Source organism: Eucyclogobius newberryi, unplaced genomic scaffold (genome assembly GCF_026437365.1).
Source record: "Eucyclogobius newberryi isolate DKJ021-1_F unplaced genomic scaffold, fEucNew1.0.hap1 SCAF_2, whole genome shotgun sequence".
NCBI lineage: Eukaryota > Metazoa > Chordata > Actinopteri > Gobiiformes > Gobiidae > Eucyclogobius > Eucyclogobius newberryi.
The window spans coordinates 2,820,378-2,832,877 of NW_027315834.1; the positions used below are offsets into that span (position 1 = coordinate 2,820,378).

The following is a 12,500-nucleotide window of genomic DNA, read 5'->3' on the forward strand; positions in this document are numbered from 1 at the left end:
TGCCAATTCAACCGGACTAAACCAGGGACTGCATGAGTCGTGTGCAGCATCAGACCGGGACAAGGACTTTGGGTGAAAATGGTGTGACGAGGGGGATTTATCTGTAACCTCTGTAAGCTGAGCACACAGGCCAGTCGCACTGTGTCCAGCAAAGAGCTTTCAGAGCTTTCTGTGTAACGGTGTTTACATTCATAAATAACCAGGGCAAATTGGATTGTATTCATTAGTCTATAACTTATCATTTCCAGTGCACTAGTTTTGAAGTGTATTAGTTACGATTCTGGCCATTCACAGAATGTACTAGACCACGCCCCCAAACTGCTTCACTCAATTCAATTCAATCTATTTTTGTAACGCCCAAAATCACAACAGCAGTTGCCTGTGAAAAACTGATTAAACAGTGTCCATAGGGATGAGGGGCGATGTCCCATTGTCCCCTGTCCTTAGACCCTCCTTCTCGGCCTGGAAGAGTTCCACAGTGAAGGAGAGATCTGACTCTCACAGATGGACACGAGAGAGACAGTGGAGCTGGAGCCACTCAGGAGGAGAACCAGTTCTTCAGGAGGAGAACCGGTTCTTCAGGAGGAGAACCGGTTCTTCAGGAGGAGAACCAGTTCTTTGAGGCAGATGAAGAACCGTTCATATAAGATAAGATATTACTTTATTGTTCACACATGGGGAAATTTCCTTGTTTATAAGAGTGGAGACCGCTTTTCCAGGGACTTGAGGATCATCTGGGTCCACAGGTCATTGATGAGCCTGTTCCACTCCCGACAGGAAGTGGGAGAAGAAAAAGGACATGGAAATGAACAGATTGCAAGTGAAATTAAATATGAAATATTGTGTGATATATAGTTTGATAGAATAAGTAGTGTTTATCAGAGGATAGTGCTCAAGCTGCCATACTTCCCCCATAGTGGCTCCTGACAATGAGGTCACTAATCTCTGTTCCATTCATTAGGACACGATCCAGAGTGTGCTTATGACTGTGAGTCGTTTTATTTACATTCTGAGTGAAACCAATGCTGTCTAACAAGGCGCTGAAGGCATTATTGAGAGAGTCATCACTCATGTTCACGTGGATATTAAAGTCTCCAGCTATAACTACTTTATCCCAGGCTAGCACAAAGTTTGATATAAAGTCAGAAAACTCTGAGTAGGGACCAGGGGGTCGGTAGAGAACTATGAACAAAACTCCTTTTTGGTTTCTCATATTTTGACACGTGATTGACACATGAGGCTTTAAATGTGTGAAATTCATTGTTAGTTTTAGGACTTGTGCCACACCACCACCTCTGTGCTCCTGCAGGTCTGACACTTAACATGGGTGGGTGGGGTTAACATGGGTGGGTGGGGTTAACATGGGTGGGTGGGGTCGACTCATTTAGTCTGACATAATCATTTTGTTGAAGCCAAGTTTCAGTTAGAGCTGAAGATCTATGTTATAATCACTAATAATTAATTAACTCAAAGCGATTTGGAGGAAATTGATCTAATGTTTAGCAGTCCACATTTTATGTGCTTATTTATTTGTTTATTTGTGTCATTTGTGAGTGTCATTTTTCTTAAGTTATTTGGTCTGAGCCTGAAATAGTTTTTCTGAGATGTGACTTGTTGGCATTATTTGCACGAGGGACACGAGGGACATGAGGGACATGAGGGACACACACAGTCTCCATCTGCCTTGAATCTGAACACTTCATACTCCTCCTCATATTTTGGCATAATCACACGTCTTGTTTAGAATTAATCAATTCATCAATTGCACCGACTGCAAGACGTGACCAAATGAGCTCTGCAGCTCTAGTGTTAACGCTAACGCCGGGGGCCAAATACGGCCCTATGTTTGTGGAGAGGCATCTGGCTGCAGACCTCCACCCAGAGACCAGTTTGGTAGTGGTGCATCCTGGTGGAGACTCTGTGGACAGAGCTCTGCAGACACTCTTCTGTGGGAGGGAAATGTGCTGGATTCAGAATCAAATCAATCTTGTCCCTCTGTCCCCCCCTTGTCCCTGTCTGTCCCCCCTCCTGTCCCTGTCTGTCCCCCCCTTGTCCCTGTCTGCCCCTGCAGGAGACGACGATGAGGAGGAGAGCGGGGAGGAGCGTCTGCCCTCATGCTTCGACTACATCATGCACTTCCTGACGGTGTTCTGGAAGGTGCTGTTTGCCTTTGTGCCACCCACAGAGTACTGGAACGGCTGGGCCTGTTTCCTGGTGTCCATCTCCCTCATTGGGGTGCTCACGGCCGTCACCGGGGACCTGGCCTCGCACTTCGGCTGCACCATCGGACTCAAGGACTCCGTGACTGCCGTGGTGTTCGTGGCTCTAGGGACCTCGGTTCCAGGTGAGGAGGCCCTGGATGCTCATGTCTTTACACCAGACGTGACAGAATAACCAGTGAACATTTCTTACAAAGCATTTTTAATCAAAATTGGAAAAGAAAAAATTAATTGAACAACAGTTAGAGGAGCCAGAATGCAGTGCATATCAATTAAATGTATTTTTGTAATGCCCAAAATTACAACTGCAGTTGTGAAATAAAGAAGCCGATTAAACAATGTTCCCAGGATTTTAGCAAATGGATAACCGTCCCAGCATCCGCCGTCCTTAGACCCTCCTTCAACAGGAAAAACTACAAAACCCTTTGGGAGAAAGTAGAAACCTCGAGGAGAACCACAGACGACATGCTGCAGATAAAACGATTCATCCAGGCAGATGAGAAGCCGTTCATCTAGAGTAGAGAGGGTTCCTCCTGGAGTTGAGGAGCATCGAGATCCACAGGTCGGGGTCGTGAGATGGGGCATCTAAGGTGCAGTCGCCACTGGAGCAGCATCAGCAGTGTCTGAAACAGAACCTCTCCCCAGAGGGGTGGACCAGGGAGGAAAACGTGAACTGTAATGAACAGACACAGGGCTGAAATATTGTTGATAGAATAAGTAGTGTTTATCAGACGATAGAGCTCAAGCTGCCATACTTCCCCCATAGTTGCTCCTAGGGCAGCGGAGCTGAAACTGTAGCTTTATATTTCTGTTCCTAACTGGCCTGACCATAAACCATTTCAAAGAGGAACGTTTTAAGCCTGGACTTAAATGAAGAGACTGTGTCGGCCTCTTTAACATGGACAGGAGCTGATTCCATCACACAGGAGCTCCACCTCCTACTGTGCTTTGAGAGACTCTTGGGACCACCAGAAGGCTCTACCTCCTACTGTGCTTTTAGAGATTCTTGGGACCACCAGAAGGCTCTACCTCCTACTGTGCTTTTAGAGACTCTTGAGACCACCAGAAGGCTCTACCTCCTACTGTGCTTTTAGAGACTCTTGGGACCACCAGAAGGCTTTACCTCCCACTGTGCTTTTAGAGACTCTTGAGACCACCAGAAGGCTCTACCTCCCACTGTGCTTTTAGAGACTCTTGAGACCACCAGAAGGCTCTACCTCCTACTGTGCTTTTAGAGACTCTTGGGACCACCAGAAGGCTCTACCTCCTACTGTACTTTTAGAGACTCTTGGGACCACCAGAAGGCTCTACCTCCTACTGTGCTTTTAGAGACTCTTGGGACCACCAGAAGGCTCTACCTCCTACTGTGCTTTTAGAGACTCTTGGGACCACCAGAAGGCTCTACCTTCTACTGTGCTTTTAGAGACTCTTGGGACCACCAGAAGGCCAGCATTTTGAGAGTGAAGAGCTCTGTTTGGATGAGATGGTTCTATAGCATCTTTGAGGTGGGAGGGGCCATGTCATTTATGGCTTTGTAAGTCAGGAAAACATTTAGTTTTTTCCCCGTTCAGCCACTGCACACAGTCTTTAGGATGTAGCCAGCGTGCAGCGGTCAGATTGGAAAAGGTTGTTGTGCGTGTGAAGAGGACAGTGGTAGAATCCACACAACACCCGGATGTATCACTGTTAACTTTGCCACGTACAGTTGTTCTGAGTGAAATATGGAATCACATTTTCCATTCCTCATTCTGATCTGAGTGTTTTATACTAATGTTTGGGGCCAGTCTGCTCTCTTCTTCCTCCCAGTGAAAGCCTGATATTAGGCCCTGTGTTCTGCTCTTCTTTCGATTGCCCTATTCATCATGCTGTTGCCGTAGGAACCAGGTGATGTGGTGCAGAGAGAGAGTCCGTTCTGGTTCATGGCTCCGGCTGGTGGGACCTTCAGCCCGGGCCACACGGGACAGACACGGATCATATTCAAACTCTATTTATCATCATTTGATCTGTGGCGCTCACAGTCGGCCACAGCGGCTCATCTCCATGACGACGTTATTGCTTTAGCAGGTGACACAAGCCGACCAGATCTTTGTACAGTTCAGGGGCCTCATGTATGAAGGAGTGAGGTACTCTAAAGGGCCACTAGAGGCCTCTGTGCGCTGTCCACCTCACACTTAGGGCTTTATAGATCCACCTGCAGCTGGAATCGACCTACGTAAAGCCATATCATGACACGCCCTCTCAGACCACGCCCTCTCAGACCACGCCCCCTGCACACAGGCCACGCCCCCTGCACACAGACTACAGGAGGGGCAAATGCAGCAGAAGATCTACCAAAGATTTAATGACATACTTTAGACTCTTTAAAGAACAGGATAAATTGTAGCCTGCAGTTTAGTTTCCTACAAATGCTATTAAATATAATATAATATAAATAATATTCAGGCAGGTTCAGTTCTCGTTGTGCTTCAGACTCTTTAGTGTTTCTATTTATTTAAAGGTTGAATAGAGGATCAGGACGGGGAGTATCGGGACGGGAAGTATCGGGACGGGGAGTATCGGGATGGGGAGTATCGGGACGGGGAGTATCAGGACGGGGAGTATCAGGACGGGAAGTATCGGGACGGGGAGTATCGGGACGGGGAGTATCGGGACGGGGAGTATCAGGACGGGGAGTATCAGGACGGGGAGTATCAGGACGGGGAGTATCAGGACGGGGAGTATCAGGAAGGGGAGTATCAGGGCGGGGAGTATCAGGACGAAGAGTATCAGGACGGGGAGTATCAGGACGGGGAGTATCAGGAAGGGGAGTATCAGGACGGGGAGTATCAGGAAGGGGAGTATCAGGACGGGGAGTATCAGGACGGGGAGTATCAGGACGAAGAGTATCAGGACGAAGAGTATCAGGACGGGGAGTATCAGGACGGGGAGTATCAGGACGGGGAGTATCAGGAAGGGGAGTATCAGGGCGGGGAGTATCAGGACGAAGAGTATCAGGACGGGGAGTATCAGGACGGGGAGTATCAGGACGGGGAGTATCAGGACGAAGAGTCAGGACGGGGAGTATCAGGACGGGGAGTATCAGGACGAAGAGTATCAGGACGAAGAGTATCAGGGCGGGGAGTATCAGGACGGGGAGTATCAGGACGGGGAGTATCAGGACGGGGAGTATCAGGACGAAGAGTATCAGGGCGGGGAGTATCAGGACGAAGAGTATCAGGGCGGGGAGTATCAGGACGAAGAGTATCAGGGCGGGGAGTATCAGGACGGGGAGTATCAGGACGGGGAGTATCAGGACGAAGAGTATCAGGGCGGGGAGTATCAGGACGAAGAGTATCAGGACGGGGAGTATCAGGACGGGGAGTATCAGGAAGGGGAGTATCAGGACGGGGAGTATCAGGACGGGGAGTATCAGGGCGGGGAGTATCAGGACGGGGAGTATCAGGAAGGGGAGTATCAGGACGGGAAGTATCGGGACGGGGAGTATCGGGACGGGGAGTATCGGGACGGGGAGTATCGGGACGGGGAGTATCGGGACGGGGAGTATCAGGAAGGGGAGTATCAGGACGGGGAGTATCAGGACGGGGAGTATCAGGAAGGGGAGTATCAGGGCGGGGAGTATCAGGACGAAGAGTATCAGGACGGGGAGTATCAGGACGGGGAGTATCAGGAAGGGGAGTATCAGGACGGGGAGTATCAGGAAGGGGAGTATCAGGACGGGGAGTATCAGGACGGGGAGTATCAGGACGAAGAGTATCAGGACGAAGAGTATCAGGACGGGGAGTATCAGGACGGGGAGTATCAGGACGGGGAGTATCAGGAAGGGGAGTATCAGGGCGGGGAGTATCAGGACGAAGAGTATCAGGACGGGGAGTATCAGGACGGGGAGTATCAGGACGGGGAGTATCAGGACGAAGAGTCAGGACGGGGAGTATCAGGACGGGGAGTATCAGGACGAAGAGTATCAGGACGAAGAGTATCAGGGCGGGGAGTATCAGGACGGGGAGTATCAGGACGGGGAGTATCAGGACGGGGAGTATCAGGACGAAGAGTATCAGGGCGGGGAGTATCAGGACGAAGAGTATCAGGACGGGGAGTATCAGGACGGGGAGTATCAGGAAGGGGAGTATCAGGACGGGGAGTATCAGGACGGGGAGTATCAGGGCGGGGAGTATCAGGACGGGGAGTATCAGGAAGGGGAGTATCAGGACGGGGAGTATCAGGACGGGGAGTATAAGGACGGGGGGTATCAGGACGGGGAGTATCGGGACGGGGAGTATCGGGACGGGGAGTATCAGGGCGGGGAGTATCGGGACGGGGAGTATCAGGACGGGGAGTATCAGGGCGGGGAGTATCAGGACGGGGAGTATCAGGACGGGGAGTATCAGGACGAAGAGTATCAGGACAGGGAGTATCAGGGCGGGGAGTATCAGGACGGGGAGTATCAGGACGAAGAGTATCAGGACGAAGAGTATCAGGGCGGGGAGTATCAGGACGGGGAGTATCAGGACGAAGAGTATCAGGGCGGGGAGTATCAGGACGGGGAGTATCAGGACGGGGAGTATCAGGGCGGGGAGTATCAGGACGGGGAGTATCAGGACGGGGAGTATCAGGACGGGGAGTATCAGGAAGGGGAGTATCAGGGCGGGGAGTATCAGGACGAAGAGTATCAGGACGGGGAGTATCAGGACGGGGAGTATCAGGAAGGGGAGTATCAGGACGGGGAGTATCAGGAAGGGGAGTATCAGGACGGGGAGTATCAGGACGGGGAGTATCAGGACGAAGAGTATCAGGACGAAGAGTATCAGGACGAAGAGTATCAGGACGGGGAGTATCAGGACGGGGAGTATCAGGAAGGGGAGTATCAGGGCGGGGAGTATCAGGACGAAGAGTATCAGGACGGGGAGTATCAGGACGGGGAGTATCAGGACGGGGAGTAACAGGACGGGGAGTATCAGGACGAAGAGTCAGGACGGGGAGTATCAGGACGGGGAGTATCAGGAAGAAGAGTATCAGGACGAAGAGTATCAGGGCGGGGAGTATCAGGACGGGGAGTATCAGGACGGGGAGTATCAGGGCGGGGAGTATCAGGACGAAGAGTATCAGGGCGGGGAGTATCAGGACGAAGAGTATCAGGGCGGGGAGTATCAGGACGGGGAGTATCAGGACGGGGAGTATCAGGGCGGGGATTATCAGGACGGGGAGTATCAGGACGGGGAGTATCAGGGCGGGGAGTATCAGGACGGGGAGTATCAGGACGGGGAGTATCAGGACGAAGAGTATCAGGGCGGGGAGTATCAGGACGAAGAGTATCAGGACGGGGAGTATCAGGGCGGGGAGTATCAGGACGGGGAGTATCAGGACGAAGAGTATCAGGACGAAGAGTATCAGGGCGGGGAGTATCAGGACGAAGAGTATCAGGGCGGGGAGTATCAGGACGAAGAGTATCAGGACGAAGAGTATCAGGACGAAGAGTATCAGGGCGGGGAGTATCAGGACGGGGAGTATCAGGACTGGGAGTATCAGGACGGGGAGTATCAGGACGGGGAGTATCAGGACGAAGAGTATCAGGACGGGGAGTATCAGGACGAAGAGTATCAGGGCGGGGAGTATCAGGACGAAGAGTATCAGGGCGGGGAGTATCAGGACGGGGAGTATCAGGACGGGGAGTATCAGGACGGGGAGTATCAGGACGGGGAGTATCAGGACGGGGAGTATCAGGACGGGGAGTATCAGGACGAAGAGTATCAGGACGAAGAGTATCAGGGCGGGGAGTATCAGGACGGGGAGTATCAGGACGAGGAGTATCAGGACGGGGAGTATCAGGACGAAGAGTATCAGGACGAAGAGTATCAGGACGGGGAGTATCAGGACGAGGAGTATCAGGACGGGGAGTATCAGGACGGGGAGTATCAGGACGAAGAGTATCAGGACGAAGAGTATCAGGACGGGGAGTATCAGGACGGGGAGTATCAGGACGAAGAGTATCAGGACGGGCCATAACAAAATTTCTGTCTTGATTTTGACTATTTCTTTAATTTCATAATATTCCAAATGTATTCTCATAAATTATGTTGTATATTTAGAATAAATAACTTTAATGTTGAAATACTAACACCTTTTCTTGTAGCGCATATTTTCAGCTTTTTGACATAATTCTCGTAGTGCTTTATGTACGAGAAAATATTGGAATTGTTATTTTGAAGTATTGCTAATAGTAAGTAAAATATTGAACGTATCAGCTAGAAAACTCTTACGTCCATCGGTCCGTTTGAGCCCATTTCGGGCGAATGGCCGAATGGTCACGCCTACTTCCTCTTCTGGAGTGCTGTAACCCAGACGTGTGTGTTTCAGATACATTTGCCAGTAAAGTAGCAGCCATCCAGGACCAGTACGCAGACGCCTCCATCGGGAACGTGACGGGCTCCAACGCGGTCAACGTGTTCCTGGGCATCGGCGTCGCATGGACCATCGCCGCTGTCGCCTGGCGCTCCAAAGGCCAGGCTTTCCACGTGGACCCGGGGAACCTGGCCTTCTCCGTGACCCTGTTCACCATCATGGCGTGTCTGTGTGTGTGCACGCTGCTGTACCGGCGCAGGGCCTCGGTGGCGGGGGGCGAGCTGGGCGGACCCCGGACTTGTAAGATCCTCACCTGTCTGCTGTTCGGCTCACTCTGGCTCATCTACATCCTCCTGTCGGCACTGGAGGCCTACTGCCATCTACCGTCCTTTTAGAGACCTACCGCCAACGTGAAGGAGCGAGCAGGAAGAAACACTCAATTCTACTTCTATTTCTTGAAATCAAGCTGGGTCTTTCCAGAGCAAAGACAGATTGAACATATTTGGGGCATTAGATGTTCATAACGAGTGTTTGGTCTCTACATCCACATCTTCATCTCAGAGCTCAAAAACATTCATGTCCCTGAACCTCCAGACCAACTTGTTCTTATCATTACAGCACAATCTGCTCTAAAAACATGCTGATGATCAAAGAGCTGGCAGCTATTGTTTGTGGCCTAATTTACTTCACTCCTCAGTGGGCCGGATGAGAGCGGCAGTGGTGCAAACACACTAGACTCTCCTCCTCCTCATCACCATGGTGATTCTCTGTGATGACCTTTCACCTGCTCTTTAACCCACGTTTACATCCAGAGCTCATTTGATGTCATGAATCACATTAGAACCTTCAGCTACAAATATGAGGCGTTGCAAAAACAGAGATCTCCCTTTTGAAAAATTGTCAAAAAGAATTCATCAAGAAAAATTTTCTGATGTTTTGAAAACATCGCTCTACAAAGTGTAGGTAAAGGACACGTATTATGCAAATGGACTCTGTTCTAACACGTCCTCATCACAGTCACATGGTCTGATGAGTCCTCTCCCTCCGAGCCTCAAACACTTCCTGGATGTGTGAGGTCAGAGGTTTAGCATTAGCATTAGCATGTCAGCATTTACGCCATTACAGTGACTGCCAAAAGTATCCAAACCCCTCACGTCACCACCACAAACTCACACAAGTTGTATTGAAATATGTTTTTGTTAAAGGGAGACACAAAGTGGAAGGAAATGGATTCATGATTTCCAGATTATTTTTGTGCAAAAGTATTCAGCCGCTCTGCACTCACAGCTTTACATCTGTCAATCACACACATCACTTTGTGTTGCTCTTTCACAAAAAACATGACTTAAGTTTGTGTTCATGTGACAGTGTGTAAACCTTCCAGGAGTATGAATACTATATATATAGTATGTATGTAATTCCATCTGCTGCCAGTAGATGGAGCCAAAAGTCATTTTTCAACATGAGAAAAGTAACATGAAGTTTTTTTTAATGTATTTTGTTCAAAACATGAGGTGCCAAGAGGTCACTATAATGCATCATATTTGTCCTTTAAAGTATATCTTTAAAGGACAATATATATATATATATATATATATATATATATATATATATGTATATATATATATATATATATATATATATATATATATATATATATATATATATATGTATATGAACTCGCTCTGAGATGATTGAGCCCGTGTGGATGTAGAGGCACGAGAACAAAGAGATTACGGATGGTTCCAGACCATGTAGGATGATCCTACAGTGCAGCCTGTGATTGAGGGGCCAAAGGGGCCCCGTGCTGGACATCCACTGCCAACCAAACCCGCCCCTCCTGTGTTCTGCTGAGGAGCCTGACCAGACTCGCACGCTCCAGGAGAAACGCCTCTTTTTATTTTGGTTTTATTTCACTGTGCAACTCTTTTCTGCCTCCCTGGTTTTGGCCTTAAAATGATCCCGTAGAAATCCTCACATCAGTATCGGTCTAGGCCCCGCCTCCTCTTCACCTACCGCCAACTTTTCATTTAACAAACTTCTCAATGGCGTCACGTGTTGATGTTGTTACTGTAATTGTAAGAAAAGTGACTTCTGAGACGTCGTGCTTGGAAGAACCGGACTCTTGAGGAAGAAGCAGCACTGTGCACTACATATCGTGAAGTTTATAGTTTACACTAACGTGAAGGACGGATTCAGCTGAAGGACGGATTCAGCTGAAGGACGGATTCAGCTGAAGGACGGATTCAGCTGAAGGACGAATTCAGACGAAGGACGGATTCAGCTGAAGGACGGATTCAGCTGAAGGACGGATTCAGCTGAAGGACGGATTCAGACGAAGGACGGATTCAGCTGAAGGACGTCCTGGAAAACAGAATGATTGAGGACAAAACTACCAACAGTGTTTAGTGTGTGTTTCTGTGTGAGGAAACACTTTGTTCAATCTCCCTGCATTTTTGTAACGGCAAATTAATCCAAGCACGTGAGAGCCGCTCCGGGGCGGCTCCGAGGTGCTCAGGGCGGCTCCGGGCGGCTCCGAGTGGCTCCGCGGGCACAGGACACAGCGCACATTTCAAACTGGGAGAATCCTATACATTTCCCCAGAAAAGGAGGTTTACAGAGGACATTCTACATCTTTGCCATTTGATGTTTGCGACACTCGTTGGATTCTGAGCCGCAGACGTCCAGAGAACTGCTTTTTATGAACTCGTTTTGTTTTTCAGGGTCAAACGTTGAGTTGCTTTTGGAATATTGTACTTGCTGTAAAATGATCCTTTCTGTGGGTCATGAGCTGGAGGGAGAACGTGTTTATTGCAATTGGGGCTGCAGCAGCCGCACTTTCACTCCACGACTTATCCAATGATCATTTCTATTTTACTTCGAGACTTTTAAAACATTATCAACCAAATAAAGGTTGAATTATGGTGACTTCAGATTTCTATAGAGATGATTTACAAAAAGTATATTTTTGATGAAAACAGAAAATAGTTTGTTCTTCTTTTGTTAAAAAGTCTCTTAGAGTTTGTGTAGTGCAGAAATATTTGATTAGTCGATTAATCGTTGCAGCCCTAATTGCACCAATCAACAGCTCGAGGCTAAAGCACATGTGCAGTGTCCACAGAAGGACGAGGTGGGGACTTCCATTCGTGTATATGATATTGTAGTATTAGGAGTATTGTGTGTAGTGCCAGAGCCCCGTCTTTTCTCAAATATCAGATATAATCATTCTAATAATATAGTTGTATCTGCAGTTCTGACCATGAGCTCACAAAGTGCTTTTCACAAACATATCCAACCTTATTTTTGTCTTTGTGGATGGACTTATACATCGTTCCGTGCTTGTGCGTGCCCCGCCCCTTCTCCTTTGTCACTGGCTGGTTTATTAGGTACGCCTGGCCCCGCCCCCACAGACTCTCTCCATTGGTCGGTCCAAATCAAACCCAATCGGCTCTTTTCTCAGTGGAAACGTGTCATTCACGTGATTCACTTCAATTCAGGAGCGTTTGAACATTGGGACCAATCGTATTGCCATTGGGCGTGTCTATGTACAGTGTGTGTTGTGTGTGAGGGGGGGGGGGAGGAGTCTCATTGGTGCATGTGCCACGTTACAGACTCGTCGGTGTTGATGGAAATGTGATAGTACAGAGTCAAGTATTTTGAAATATTCAAGATGAAATGAACTATGATATAAATGTTTACAGAGACCAAACTCTCCTTTTGTTTTTGACACTCACACCAATAAAACTTGACAAATGGAACATGTTCAGTCGTTTTGTTTTCAATGTGGCGTTTCAGATCCCGGAGAAGCAGAAGAAGATGGAGGTTTCAGATTTTTACAGACACAATACAAACAAAAAGTACAGACATTTTAAAAACAAAGTGTTTGCTGACTCGAAATGCAGCCGACACCGTTTCCCCCCTAAATGTGCCGTTTTACATTACAAA

At 48.6% G+C, this 12,500-nt stretch overlaps 1 protein-coding gene across 1 annotated transcript in view; it reads left to right on the forward strand.

Moving 5' to 3' along the window:
- Positions 1-8,995, forward strand: part of LOC140367240 (sodium/calcium exchanger 1-like) — a 75,440-nt gene extending 66,445 nt beyond the window's left edge. Inside the window, exons 14-15 of the mRNA XM_072453607.1 lie at positions 2,072-2,344; positions 8,571-8,995. Coding sequence (XP_072309708.1) covers positions 2,072-2,344; positions 8,571-8,950 — 653 coding nt within the window. The 3' untranslated portion in view covers positions 8,951-8,995. The remainder of the gene's footprint in view (positions 1-2,071; positions 2,345-8,570) is intronic.
- Positions 8,996-12,500: the final 3,505 nt, after the last annotated feature.